General features: G+C 38.3%; 1 protein-coding gene across 1 annotated transcript; it reads left to right on the top strand.

Annotated features, from left to right (window-relative positions):
• Positions 1–791: 791 nt before the first annotated feature.
• LOC115261515 (uncharacterized) lies at positions 792–9,048 on the top strand (the record flags this gene model as incomplete). The annotated part of the gene is made up of 2 exons (XM_062857698.1): positions 792–894; positions 956–9,048. Coding segments are annotated over 2 exons (651 nt in total), but the record flags the coding sequence as incomplete, so codon positions are not given.
• Positions 9,049–14,571: the final 5,523 nt, after the last annotated feature.

Here is a 14,571-nt window from a genome sequence, read left to right on the forward strand (position 1 = left end):
TGTTTATTCTGAATAGAGGTTCAAAGTATTTACATATTTCTAGGGAGATATCTTCCCTAGTTAGATAGTTCGCCTTCAGATCATCAATTGGGTTTTTAAATTAAGAAAAATGTATTGATTTTTTGATTTTATGCGAAAGAGCACCTTTTTCTGAACCACCATGATTTTTTTCAGATTTTTAGAACTTCATTTTGGCACCTAAAATTGATTTCGAAGAGAATTTTCAAAATCACCTTTTGACAGCTGGCCAACTGCTTGACAGCTCCGCCCAGTACAAAATGCGACGAGGGGTGATTCGACAAATCGCTCCCATACAAACTTCAAACTGATTTTTAAATAGGTTCCCGGGCACAGAAATTCATGAAAATTTGGATTTCGGCTCAGTTTTGCATGCAGATTCTGAATATGGAATTATCTCAACACCGCTAAAGATGCCAATTCATAAGAAAGAAAGTTAAACCAGTAAGTTTCTAAGATTAACCCATGGTGTTTTGACCTCAACGGACATTTTGTCCGTCCAGATATCTTTTTAAAACTTCAATAGACTAGGCGATAGACCTACTTACAGCATTTAACGGGCATATTGTGCAACAATTCCTTTGGCATTTGGTTATCTTTCACCGCAAATGTTCATTTACATTCGACAAGGAAGAAATTAAACCTTTCTTTTTAATCAAGTTATGTCTCACAAAACTACTGTTTACAGTTTGTTAAAATGTAATTATTTTACGTATCTGCTCTTCATTTATCTATCTATGGTGTTGACAAACCGTTAATTTCTTCATATATTCTTGTTTTTTTTTTTCAGGGGGAACAAATACTTACAAAAATCCAGTGTCAGCAGAGTGTGTGCAGTTGGTGGATTTTTCATTTCGATTCCCATTTTCTTAACAGGTAGGAAGCTATAATAGTGAAATGTTCCCGTTTATTAATAGCATCTCCATTCTTCTTCTAGGGATTATTCTGTACACCTTCACGCAATTCCATTCGACACCGGCCATAGTGACCAGCATATTGATCGGCGTGGGCATTGTGTTTTGCGGGGGTGCCATGGTGCACAACGTGTTCGTATGGCAACGGGAGAAAACCATCAGTGTTCGACAGTCCCCGTTGAACTTGAACCTGACACTTTCACCGCAGATTAGCACGATATCCCACCCGGCGCATTATCTCAATCAAAACGGGCACGCGACCCACATGGCACTGAACCATAGTCATGCGAACCACAATCACACCCCGGTTGCCCAGCAGCTGACCCCAGTGACACCCCTCTCGGGGAACCATTCCCATATCAGTTTCAACCACTCGGCGTACCTGCCATCGTACGGTGGGATGCGGGCGGCAACGGCAACGCCGCCGACCCCCAAGGTCAACGCACTGCTGGGTCGAGACGCGACCGGATCCGTTAGTCCGGGAATGCCGACCAACATGAATGCGGCCACACTCGACCTGAGTAATGTTACTGCCACGAACTCGCCGCACGAGCTGTCGACGCTCGTGTGAGACTGATGTCGAAGTTTGTGATTTTTTTTTGGTAATTTTATGAACTGCAGAATTACAATGGAAATGATATATTAGGAATACTAAAAGGCAACTGCTCTGACAGATAGCTAGAGTCCGAATAGGATAGCTCGCGATGATGTTTTCGGGGAGTTTTTCTGATGAAAAAAATATGTATTTTTCATTTTTTTTTAGTATAACATCAAATTTACGATAACACTATGTCAACTTTTTGCAGACATAATGCACGGGCTGCTTGCAGCTGCAGCTCTCCAACGTCTGTCTCACACAATGCTCGCCAGATTATGCACCACTTGGTTCGCCCTTCGTGTTTTCTGTCCATCACGCCTTCTTGTGCCAACCAATAATTAGCGAATACAAACTTTGCAAGGTTATTTTCCGGCATTCTTGTGACATGCCCTGACCATTGTATTCGTTCAGCTTTCAGGATGTTGGGCTCATTGTAAAAGTGCATCGAGCTCATGATTCACCATTCTGACCGTTCTCCTACATGCCGCCGAAAATCTTCTTACCCTTTGAAGCCGGAATCTTTCCAAGCGTTCTTCTGAAGTTTTTTCTACGTTTTTCTGTAGTATAAAAACGGTAGAAAAACGGTGGAATATTATGCAGAATATTTTTCTGGACATCCTTGGTCATCCAAACTATTCTTGAGTTTACATCCTTAAGTATATGGCTAAAACGGTATCTTCTTTCATTATACAAAGCTACGATTTGTAATCTGTCATGTTCAGCAAGTTTTCTGAAAGGTAAATAGACAATATCAGATCAGTCGGGATATCCTAGGTCATTCAAACTGTTCTTGAGTTGAGATCCTAAAGTCTACGAGTGTAACGATAACTTCTTTCATTATACATAGCTACAATTAATCTATCATGTCCAGTAAGTCTTCTGAAAATTCAATAGACAGTATCAGATCATTCGGGATATCCTAGGTCATCCAAACTATTCTTGAGTTTAGATCCTACAGTCTATGGGTGTAACGGTAACTTCTTTCACTATACAAAGCTGCGATTTGAAATCTACCATGTCCAGCAAGTCTTCTGAAAGGTAAATAGACAATATCAGATCAGTCCGGATATCCTAGGTCATCCAAACTGTTCTTTAGTTTAGTTCCTAAAGTCTACGAGTGTAACGATAACTTCTTTCATTATACATAGCTACAATTAATCTATCATGTCCAGTAAGTCTTCTGAAAGTTCAATAGACAGTATCCGATCAGTCGGGATATTCTAGATCATCCAAACTGTTCTTGAGTTCAGATCCTACAGTCTATTGGTGTAACGGTAACTGCCTTCATTATACAAAGCTGCGATTTGTAATCTATCATGTCCAGTATGTCTTCTGGAAGGTAAATAGACAGGTCATCCAAACTGTTCTTGAGTTTAGATCCTAAAGTTTACGAGTGTAACGGTAACTTCTTCCATAAAAAGCTACGACTTGTAATCTATCATGGCCAGCAAGTCTTCTGAAAGTTACAGTGGTTGTTTTTATCAACTAAGTTTCATAACAGTAAGAAGCCCATAATATCCCAAAAATGTATAACAACGCATATTGTTCCTCTAACTGCTTTGGTAAGTTCAGTTGATTATGTAACACCTTAACTTAGTTGCAAAAGCTATCACAAGTGTAGACCTGACGCTATGGTCTCCGGAGTAGCGATGTTGATCTGGAATATCTCAAAACTATTATTATAGATTACAGTCTAAAGTTCATTGTGAGACTAACTACTGTTACTATCAAGAGCTAAACTTCAGGATAGTTTTGACGACCCTCAATGTCCCAAAGGTTCATAAAAATATATAGTAGACTTTAAGTTGGTCCAGTCACCACTTTTGATTATGAAACGTTACTCAGTATGTCAGATTTAGCTGATGCTAAGAGTGTAGACCTGAAGTTTGTTACAGTTGATTTTTTGAGCTTCTTTCCCACAGTTAAAAGATTCATAAAATGGTACACTTTTAAGCATTTATTCTAGGTTTTGATCCTAACTGTCCCTGTCTGTGCTGTCCTTAGCTATGTTCACATGAACAACAGTCGTTTTCGGCCTTCTGGCCATTCGCTCACTTCGATCCCGCAGAATCGTTCGAAGATACTCACGGAATCTCCCGTCCGGCCAGTAGCCTCACCACGTCTGGGAGCTGGCCTCGCTCGGCACGATTGAGAACTGTCGATGTGATAGCGGTCGCGCCACCGTTGCCTCGCCGGCTTCATGCCGACGGTCGGGATGTTGAGGTTATCTCCTACACTGCTGTCGTCGCACTTTTTCTGTCTTCGCGTTCTACCACGGCCATCGGATAATTCGGAGGACCCCACGACGTTCAAGCCAAGCGGAGCTGTGAATGTGAAGACGTACCGGCAAAACAGGACGTCCTGGAAGATTGGTGTCCTGCCTTCGGACCGATCATGATGCGACCGCGAAGCCATCTCCTTTCAATCGGACATCACCCAACGGCGTCGGTGCAATCACGGCTTTAGCAGCCACAACTCCTGTCCACACGATATTTGAATTGCTGCTGTCTCGTGGCTTCTTCCGTGGCCACGATCTTGACACCCGGAAATCTTACTCGACGTCGGCGCGGAACTCAAACGTTTTCCGAAGAGCTATCTCGAGTTTACGGTAACTTTTCTCCTCCAACAATGGCGTCCGACCCGTTTGCCGGCTCAAGAGAGAAGAAGCCAAGCTCCTCGTCCGCTTTCGTCCCGAGTCACCTTTTTTTTCCTAACTTTGACGTTTCTCTTTTCGCACCGTTTTGCCGCCAAGCGAGGCTTCGCTGTCTGTGGCGTGATGTACTGACAGCATCCAGCGTTGCATAGATGGAACAGTGGTCGAAGTGTGAGACTTTTCGCGTATAAATATGTTTGGCGATGAACAAACTTGACAATATTATAACAAACTTTTTATTGGATAAAACTGAACGCTACAAGTTCTGAACTTATGGATAGTTTGGCTGACCTGGAATATTCCTGTAGTGTCTCTAAATGACTTGAGATTTCAATAGCTTCACGGATCTCGGCAGCTACTATGCTATTATTTATGGCGAAAACACAAAGTTTTTCTTGTAGATTTGAAGGGCTTCATTATAGAACAATTTAGACGACCGCGAATGTCCCACAGGTTTAATATATAAAAATAGACTTCAGATTGTTCCAGTAACTGCGGTTGATTATGCAGCGTTACTCAGTATAACAAATATGGATACAGTTACGAGTGTAGACCTGAAGGAAGTTTGGCTGACCTGGAATATTCCTGTAGTGTCTCTAAATGACATTTGAGATTTCAAGAGCCTCATGAATCTCAGCAGATTATGCTATGCTATTATTTATGGTGAAAACACATAACATTTTTCTTGTAGATTTGAAGGACTTCATTATTGAACAATTTGGACGACCGTGAATGTCCCAAAGGATTGTAATAAAAAAGTAGACTCCAGATTGCTCCAGTAACTGCGGTTGATTATGCAGCGTTACTCAGAACAAAAGATATGGATACTGATACGAGTGTAGACCTGAAGTCCTGAACTCCAAGGTAGTTTGGCTGGCCTGGAATATCCCTGTAGTGTCTCTGAATGGCATTTGAGATTTCAAGAGCTTCGCGGACCCCAGCAGGTTATACAATACTATTATATATGGTGAAAACACATAAAATTATTCTTGTAGATTTGAAGGACTTTATTATAGAACAGTTTGGACGACCCTAGACGTCCCAAAGGTTTATAATAAGCTCGTAGACTTCAGATTGCTTCAGTAACTGCGGTTGATTATGTAGCGTTTCTCAGTATAACAGATATGGATACTGTTACGAGTGTAGACCTGAAGTCCTGAACTCCAAGGTAGTTTGGCTGACCTGGAATATCCCTATAGCGTCTATGAATGGCCTTGTAAATGTCAAGAGCTTCACGGATTCCAGTTGCTTATGGAGTGCTATTAATTGTGGCGGAAATACATAAAAATATTCTTGTAGATTTGAAGGACTTCACTACAGGACAGTTTGGAACACCTAGAACATCCCAGAATATAAAACACCTTTTGATATTCATGACAAAGGCTAAATGGATACATATAAACGAAATTCACATCCAAGTTCAGCTTTTAGAACAACTGGTTTGTCAATTATTTCGTTTTTCCAAATTTCATGGTGTTTAGGATGTTCTAGGTTATCAATGAAGCCCCAAATACAAATATCCCAATTTTGTAATTTGTAATTGTAATTGTAATTTTTATTGTTAACGTAACGTGAACCGGTTAGCATAGCCATTCTTAGGGTCAAGGAATTTTTACAACAAAATGAAAAAAAAAAAACTTAGGACTTTCCCTAATAGAGGACTCAACTTGCAACAACTTTGCCGAAGGCAGTATTCTGATCTATCGAATGGGTGAATTTATACAGCCGTTTCTATGTTGGGGTCATATATGACCCCTCCGGCTCCAAAGGGTTAACATACGTCGCTTGCTCACTCCAATACAGTACACTGTTCATCTTTGCTATTATGTATCCCAAACAAAGGCGGATAACTAAGTGATATCACTTTGATAATAAACTATGTTATCGGTATTATCATTATGTTATTTTTGTTATCATCTTTTCCAATTAATGATAATATGTTATCAGTTTCCAAACACACATTTCAAAGCTTTCCCGAAATTGAGGCTTGGTGAACCTCGAATCTAAAAATAGATTCCGCTTACCATCTTCATTGCGACTGCAGTACAAAAGCGTAGCCTTCAACCACTCTCCCTCTCACTGAGACCCGTTGGTATAGGGGTTATCGGCTTCGCCCGATAATCACTCGGTCAGGGTTCGAGACCCACTGGGCGCAATAGTTGAAATATGAGTTATAATTATAAGAAACTGCTAACTATGTCGGATTTTTACTATTTTGGTCGATAAAATAGCTCTGAATGAGAAACAAGTGATAACTAAACCTGTTATCAATCAGCTGTATCTTTTCATGTTGATAACTAAGTGTAATATTTAATAAAATATTCTATAACACAATTAGTTATCAATTTGAACTCAACGATAACATAACTTTTTATCATTTTGGTATTCGTGGAGTAAATTTGAGTTTTCATTTTTGTTATGTTGGTTCTTAATTCAACCTAAATGATAACAAACTCAATTATCATACACAGCAAAAAAATATGAAAGTTAAACAACACGTAAATTGAAGATCAACTGAAATTTGCGACAGAAAAATGTAAATCGCCAACATTCAACGTCAGCCGAGCAGTCCGCTGCTGGTCAGACGGCTTGTTTACAGATTTTAAAGCATATTCGCTTTTAATTTACATGCATCTGCTATAAATCATGCCAGCCACTCTCCGTCGTCAGCCAAAGAACGGCTGCTCGCAGCTGTGGCGGTTTCCCCGTTGTCTCTCTCAGTACTCTTTGCAGCAGTCGGAGCATGTCGGGAATGCGTGCATTGTGGTAGAAGCAGTTTACCTTTGACTGTCTGCTTTTCAACAAGCTAAGATAGCCGGGTGAGCTCGGGCGTGCTACTCACACTCCAAGGATCTGAGTTCAATTCTCGGTCGGATCTCAATTTTTCTTTATATTTTCTAACAAATATCTGCAATGTAATTTTAAGTTCGCACATAAATTTCCATCATATATGACGGGGTCCTTTTGTTACATTCGATCCGTCATAATTTTACAGGTTTTTTTCGAACTGTGTACGAATGATAACCAGGTAACAGAGTTTGTTATCATTTTGTTATCCGCCTTTGCTCGGGATGTCTGTTATGCTATCAAGTGTGATATGCTTTCCGGGAAAGCTGTTCTCGTTCACGATTTTCCATAGCTCTGTGTGGTAGATAGATCAGGTCAAACATTTCTAAAGGTCCTATCTGCAGAAGAGAGGCTCTCTTTGGTTTCCCTCTCTTTCGTTAATATCTCAGCTGTTTATTTGTATTATGATTGTCTCCTTGCATTGAACGATGGTCAAAACAATCGTCTTTTGATTTGTACTGCAAAAGTAGTTGAAAAGTGTACCATTACATTGCAATAATTGAAAGAGAAAGTGAACAAAGAGAGCCTCTCAAATGCAGATAGGACCTATTGAAATGTTTGGCCTGAATTGATATAATTACGGTGGGATGCAGGCGGCATTATTAAAGTCGGAGATCTTGTACCGACTTTTCGAATCCTCTAACCAGAGTACCCTCTTCGAATGAGTGTAATCCGCCCTCTTTTGCTTATCCTTTGACATATACGCGTATTTCGACTACCACTTGTAATATTCCTCAGTGTCAGTTATCAAAAATTAAAAAAATGGCGGAGAGTTTAGGGTACAGCTTAACCTTCACCTCACCATGTTGTGGTCAGAGTTGCCGTTAGGTCTGATTATGTCGGAAGAGTGCCTTTCATTAATTAGAACGTGGTCGATTTGCGATCCCCCCCAGAATTAGTTAAAAATTGACTAGTTGAAATTAGTTAACAATTGAGTTATAGCAAAAACCAGACCCGTGCAAACAAAACAATCGAGTGTAGTGGGTCATTTGCGTTCGAGAGCTGGTGGGTGATCCTTATCCAATCAAAGAACTCCAATCGGTTAATTCCACGTATATGACATCCCTATTCCCACCCAATAGGATTGTTTGCAGCCAACATCAATTGGGTTCCCCGATTGACAATGCATTTGAGTTCCCTAAATATTGGTATACCATCCAAATGGTCAAGCACCACTCAAAATAATAAATCGGTTTTCAACGTGTGGAATTTGTTGAAATTGATCCCGGAAAATACAGGAAACTTCATCGCGTAGGCTCTGGGACCATTTGGGCAGGAGTACCTATTTTGGGCACTTGCTGCTGTAACTCAGTCAACTTTCAACCGATTGACTTGATTTTTGCGACACGATCAGCTAGCCATGTACAAAAATTCAATTCAATCGGTTTGAAATTGACCGAGTTGTAGCAGCAAGTGCCCAAAATAGGTGCTCCTGCCCAAATGGTCCCAGACCCTACTTCTTGTTTATAGAAATATGTTCATCTATCCAAGAAGTGCTTAAAATCATGTTGCCCTACAAACTCTAGTTAGAAATGTCGTAAATGTGTCAGTTTGGAATGTATTGAAAAAAACGTTTTGCAAACAGATCAGTTCCTTAAAATGTTCAGATTTTAAAACCAACGAAGAAAAACGCATTTTATTGACCTTAACATAAGGACGTACCTATGAATCGAAATAGAACCATATTTGACACACAGCAATCAATGTATTTGTTAAACTCAGCGGTAGAAAAAAAAAAATACCGATAAACGTAATGTACAAAGTACCCTCGTAAGACGCCGTTAGTGATATCCCCGTAAGTGTGTACAGTCTCGATGTGTAAAGACATTTTAAAATAGCTATTTATTTATCATTGCAAGAATGTTCCGCGAGTAGTCCCGCCCTCTCCAGGATAGGTTTTCGATTTTAGGCGATGAGCGTTCACGACAGTGTTTTAGCTACTTACGATTTGGGACCAATCTGTCGGCCAAATGTGTATCGAAATTTCAAATAAATGAAATAAACGTTACTTTTTAATACTTCGATGTAGTTTCATTTTCAAGTGATCACCTCATTTATATATAAGGCAATCTAACGATTATCACCCTTCTCTCTCAAGCAGCAGCAGAAGATAGCAATTTTTTGTTTAATATTTAACCAAACCAATCCTTCTCAGGAGCCAAAAAGAGAAGGGTGATCAAACGTCAGATAGCCTTATATGTAGGGGAACTGCGGGCATAACGCCCCGGGGGCAAAACGCCTTCACGCGATTTCATTATATTATGGAGGTTTACAATAGAAGCAAGCAAACTAGAGCTCAAACTGAGCAGGTTAAGCCCAAGAACGGCTGCTATTGTCGAAAGAAAAGTGTGAAAAACGACGATTTGGAAAGATTCCCTAATCTGCAGCGCACGTAAACTACGACATTGCGCGCTGATTATATGGAATCAACCCATGAAACTACCACGCGCCTCCTACTCCTTCATTTGCTGCTGGGAAGAGTTCGATGGAGCCTCTTGGTATTTCACAACAAGTCAAAGCGGGAAATGCCAGCGGGCGTTTTATTCATTTATTTATTTATTTAACAAATACTTGCTAAGTAAGGTACAACCTTTTAAAATTTAGCAATCGGAATTCATTTATCAATTCGGTTATTACTTCTATTCTTATATGTACTAACCCTAAATTTAAACTGTTTAACTAATTCCTTCCATCAAAGTAGTGTGTGCTCTGCCAGCGGAACTCTGACATATTACTACATGACTTAATTTCGGGAGGTAACTGATTCCAGGGTGGCCACACAAAATCTAAATTGAAATTCCCGCATTTTTCCCGCATTAATTTTGAATTTTCCCGACTTTTCTTTATATACCTATGGAGCATGTAAAACATTCGAAATCCAAACTTTTAGGTGGATCTGTAAAACTGAAATATTTACAGTGTCATCGTGATACATACTGTGACAGTTTTACAATAGTTTAGAGACATTAACTTCAAAAGAAATTTACATGTAACATATGCATAAAATTTGCTTCTTATTTTGGATGTCTTGTAAAGTAAACCTATGCTTGAAGATACAGTATCGGACAATAAAAATGCAGCAAAGCCGTTTTCCCATACAAAATAGTCAACTTTAGATTGCCATATCTCAGATATTTCTCAAACGATTATTTTCATTTTTCTGTGACGAACTACAAAACATTTGAATTCTCAAAAACTATTGAAAAAGTTCAGTGATAACTATTGATCCAAAAGTTACAGATAGGTTGAATTTTGACAATAAAAATGCAGCAAGTCAAAAAGTTTCATAGCAAAAAATGATTACGTCACATTATTTTGGTGTCCTCGGCAAATACCTATGTTTCTAGTGTGATGACGAATACATTTGCTGAAGAGACGAAAATGATATGACTTCAGTATTTTTTGCTATACAACTTTTTGTCTTAGTGCATTTTTTATTGTCAAAATTCAACCTATCTGTAACTTTTGTATCAATAGTTACCACCGAACTTTTTCAATAGTTTTTGAGAATTGAAATGTTTTGTAGTTCGTCACAGAAAAATTAAAACAATCGGTTGAGGAGATATGGTAATCTGAAGTTGGCTATTTTGTATGGGAAAACGGCTTTGGTGCATTTTTATTGTCCGATACTGTATGTGTTTCGGAATTCCCACAAATATTTTTATGATCTCCTTAAGAAATGCTTGATAAAGTTCCCATAAAAAAAAATCGAGTCGGCTAACTGATATACTCTTTGATGAATTCTTTATAGGAGTTTTTTTCACTATCCCAGAAATTCTAAAGATGTGAAGGACGGCATTCTTGACATAATTCTGTTATAATTCCTATAAGCCGAATTGTTGGAGTGTTTTCTGGTGAAATTCGTCGAGAAATTTCATAACAAATTTCCTGGAAGGAGTTTATTGTAAAAATACTAATTAAATTCTGTGATATTTTCTCACTCTGCTGGTAACAAATCAGGAAATCTATGCAATAATTGAGTTAACAAATCAATATTAAAAAAAATAAATTTCGTCACACATATCAACAGGTTCATATACAAACCACTAGATTCAAAAGTATCAGATAAATTTATGTTGGAGCTTCTCGTAATACCTGTGAAAAATTCTTGTTTAGTGAGAATTGGTAATTTCAGAAAAGAAAATATGAATGTTGCTATAAGAGCAATTCCTTAGCGGAATTCTTAAATTTTGAAAATATGTGGGGGATTTTCATTAAAGATTTTCTATTCATTAACAATTTCTAGCTCAATTTGTAAAGGAATTCTTAAATCTTGAAAAACAAAACTTCGATATTTCTGACAAAATTTGTAAGGCTCATTTTAGATATTTAATGAAAATATCGATATTCTGGGCTTTATTGCTAATCCCATTGTTGAAGAACTTACTTGAAAACTCGTGAATATTGAATTTTCAGAACCAATCAAAAAGTACATACTTCCCTGTAGACACCAGGTTCCCGGGATATCCGTAGAACCATGTTCAAATAGTCTTGTTCTGAAAAATCATGAAGTGTGATACATATGTCGAAAGCTAGGTTTCAAAAATGATCAAAAAGTGGTCACTTACCTGTGAGCACCGGGTTTTCGGAACATCCGGAGATGTGGCCAGTGTACTTAAAATATGTATCTATAGTCTAGTTTTGCAAAATCATGAAGTTTGATTTGTCGCAAGCTAGGTTTCAGAACTAATCAAAAAGTGGCCAGTTCCCTAGGCGCATCAGGTTTCTGGAACATCCGGAGACGTAGCCAGTTTACTCGAAATCCCTAGAAACATGTTCCATGTTTGCAAAACCATGAAGTTTGATTAGCTTTCGAAGGCGACTTAAAGGTTGCACCACTACCTGTGAAGGAGGTTACTTCATTGCCCCCGACCATAACTCCGGAATAACGGTAAAATCCGGATTTCATAAACTGGACTTTGTGATAAACGATAAACTGTCAAAATTTCACGAATTTTTGTTGAGAAATCTTCTACAATGTTCACGTGTCTGTCCTGAGGAAAGTATAGAATTAGGCTGAGTGTACCAGTTATGGCTATAGTACCTCAAATTCGCCATAGTTGATTTTCAACCTTCAACTATGATGATTGCACTCATTCAAACTTCATATTTTGCTCAAATTATGATAGAAATAAATCAATTTCAGCTTCCTTGCACCCTATTTCGCCATAGTGTACCAGTTATGGCAAATTCCATAAGGAATGCAAGTAAATAGTGCGAGTGGAACCGAAATAAAAAAAATATGTCCATAACTGGTACAGGGTTCCTATCATTGGCACACGCCGTAATAAATAGTAAAAGTGGGTTTGGCTCAGATTTTATAGTTTTCCTGTAAAGCAAATCTACACACACAGTTCGAAAAAAACCTGTAAAATATAATATATCATTTGACATATCGACGAAATTCGTTGATCTTCTTCTTATTTTTTTAGAAGTAGTTTTCCTTAGGTAGTGCGATAACTGGTACAGGCACCCTAGCATAAATTAAAATACACAAAAATAAACATTAAAACAAAATGTCCTAAGAAATTGATGCAAGAAACTTTTCATGTTTTCCATTGGTAACACCAGGAATTCCTTCACTGCCTACATACATTGAAAGATTTGATTAAAAAATCTAGAGAATCCTGTCTTCTGGTTTTCAACTTGCAATTTTGCTTCCGTTGTAATAATAGTGATTGCTAGGATTCAAGGTATTTATTTAAAAATTATTCCAGTAATTCTACAAATCGTTACACAGAAAACACTTCAAGAGTTCCATCCAATATTACGTTATCAATTCATAACTCCATAAAAATTTTAGTAATTATTCCAAAAATGTTTGAAACGCCAAATTGTTAGTATGATGGCTTTGCAGGGAGCTTTTCTATAAACTGAAATTTTTAGAAATACCGTTAAAAACTCCAACAAAGCAATAATTTCAGGAAGTCCTCCACTAGCGAATTAACCCTAGTCGTGCATTGGAGTCATTATGACCCAGACAGGCACACTAAGCGTAAACTACGTCAGCGGGGTGCGCTTCAGCTAATGCACGAAGAAAGTTGAGGAATTATTTTAAAAAGTTCCAATGAAAACATCAATTGAAACTTGTCCTAAAGCTCATACTGAAAATTTGGCAAAAATCGTAACTACTACAAGGAACTAGAATCTCTAAAACTATGTCACTAATTTCTCCATTTTGATAGAAATGTAACAAGCTAAAATTTTTCTAAGAAAAGGTTGGAGATGTATTTTATGGCATTTCTTAAAAAATCATTCAAAATTGGGCTACCAAAATTATTTTTTTGCGATATTGTTTCACGTTCTTTAGATTAGGTTTTTTTAGTAGTTTAAAACTTTATTTTCAAAAATTGTGATTTGAAATATGTTTGTGCCCAAATTTAAGGTGTAATCGTTGATTAAAAACCTGTCTTCCGGATAATCTCCATCAAACCAGAAATAACTCGTAATTCAGAAACAAATGCCCGTCTGCATTATTTGGATTTTGAAATGAAATCCATGCGTGAGCCATCCGAGACTGTGTAAGAATCTGGATTTAAAGTGAGCCAAGATTTAATTAAATCTAGGTTTGATTTTACATTCTGGAGGCACATAATTTAAAAAATTCCCGGTCATAAACAAAATTCCCGACCTATTCCCGCTTATTTCCCGATGAATTTCAATTCCCGACTTTTTCCAGCATTTCCAGAATTTCCCGAGTCTGTGGCCACCCTGTGATTCCACTACACAATGCCTCAAACGAAGAAAGAATGTCCGTAGTGTGACGTGTTGTATTGGGGTATAATATAGTTATTAACACGAATGCTTTGGAAGGGATGTAATTTATCGAATTGAAAACGTGGTGTTTTAGTAGAAATGATTTTAAACATAGACAAGACTGTTCTGAGTTTGATAAATTCGTAGAAGCCGCAACCAAGCAATTGAGGTTGGAGATACGTCATACTTGAGTACAACGATAGGTTAAAGATCCAACGTACACAGCAATTCAAAGCTACTTTCAACCTGTAGAGAGCTCTAGCAGAGGCATTAATAAACAATTCCAATCCATAAATGAAATGCGGAAATATTAATGCTTTAAAAAGGCACAGCCTAATGTGTGATGCTGTAACCGTTCGGTTCCAAAATGTACTTGTTGGCTCTGCCACAATTCCTATTTTCCCAATTTTTTCCCCTTAATTAGACCCTGTAATAAAGGAACGCACACACTCCCTGGATACAGGTAATGAGTGCTTGTTCCATTTTCACGTCATACCATGGCCATGAAATGCGTCCAAACTTGAGCAGTTTGAGCTCGGGCAAAACCACATATATGACATCCCTATTCCCACCCAATAGGATTGTTTGCAGCCAACATCAATTGGGTTCCCCCATTGACAATGCATTTGAGTTCCCTAAACATTGGTACGAGATGCGGGAATCGAAAACGTGACGTCATCGCACCCTGGTGGGCAAAACAAAAAACAGCCCTGAAAGTCTTCTCCTCGTCCCATAGATGTTGCTCAACTACAACAGGATGGGCAAACATAAAATCATGAGCATAA

This window comes from Aedes albopictus, chromosome 3, assembly GCF_035046485.1.
Source record: "Aedes albopictus strain Foshan chromosome 3, AalbF5, whole genome shotgun sequence".
Taxonomy (NCBI): Eukaryota; Metazoa; Arthropoda; class Insecta; order Diptera; family Culicidae; genus Aedes; species Aedes albopictus.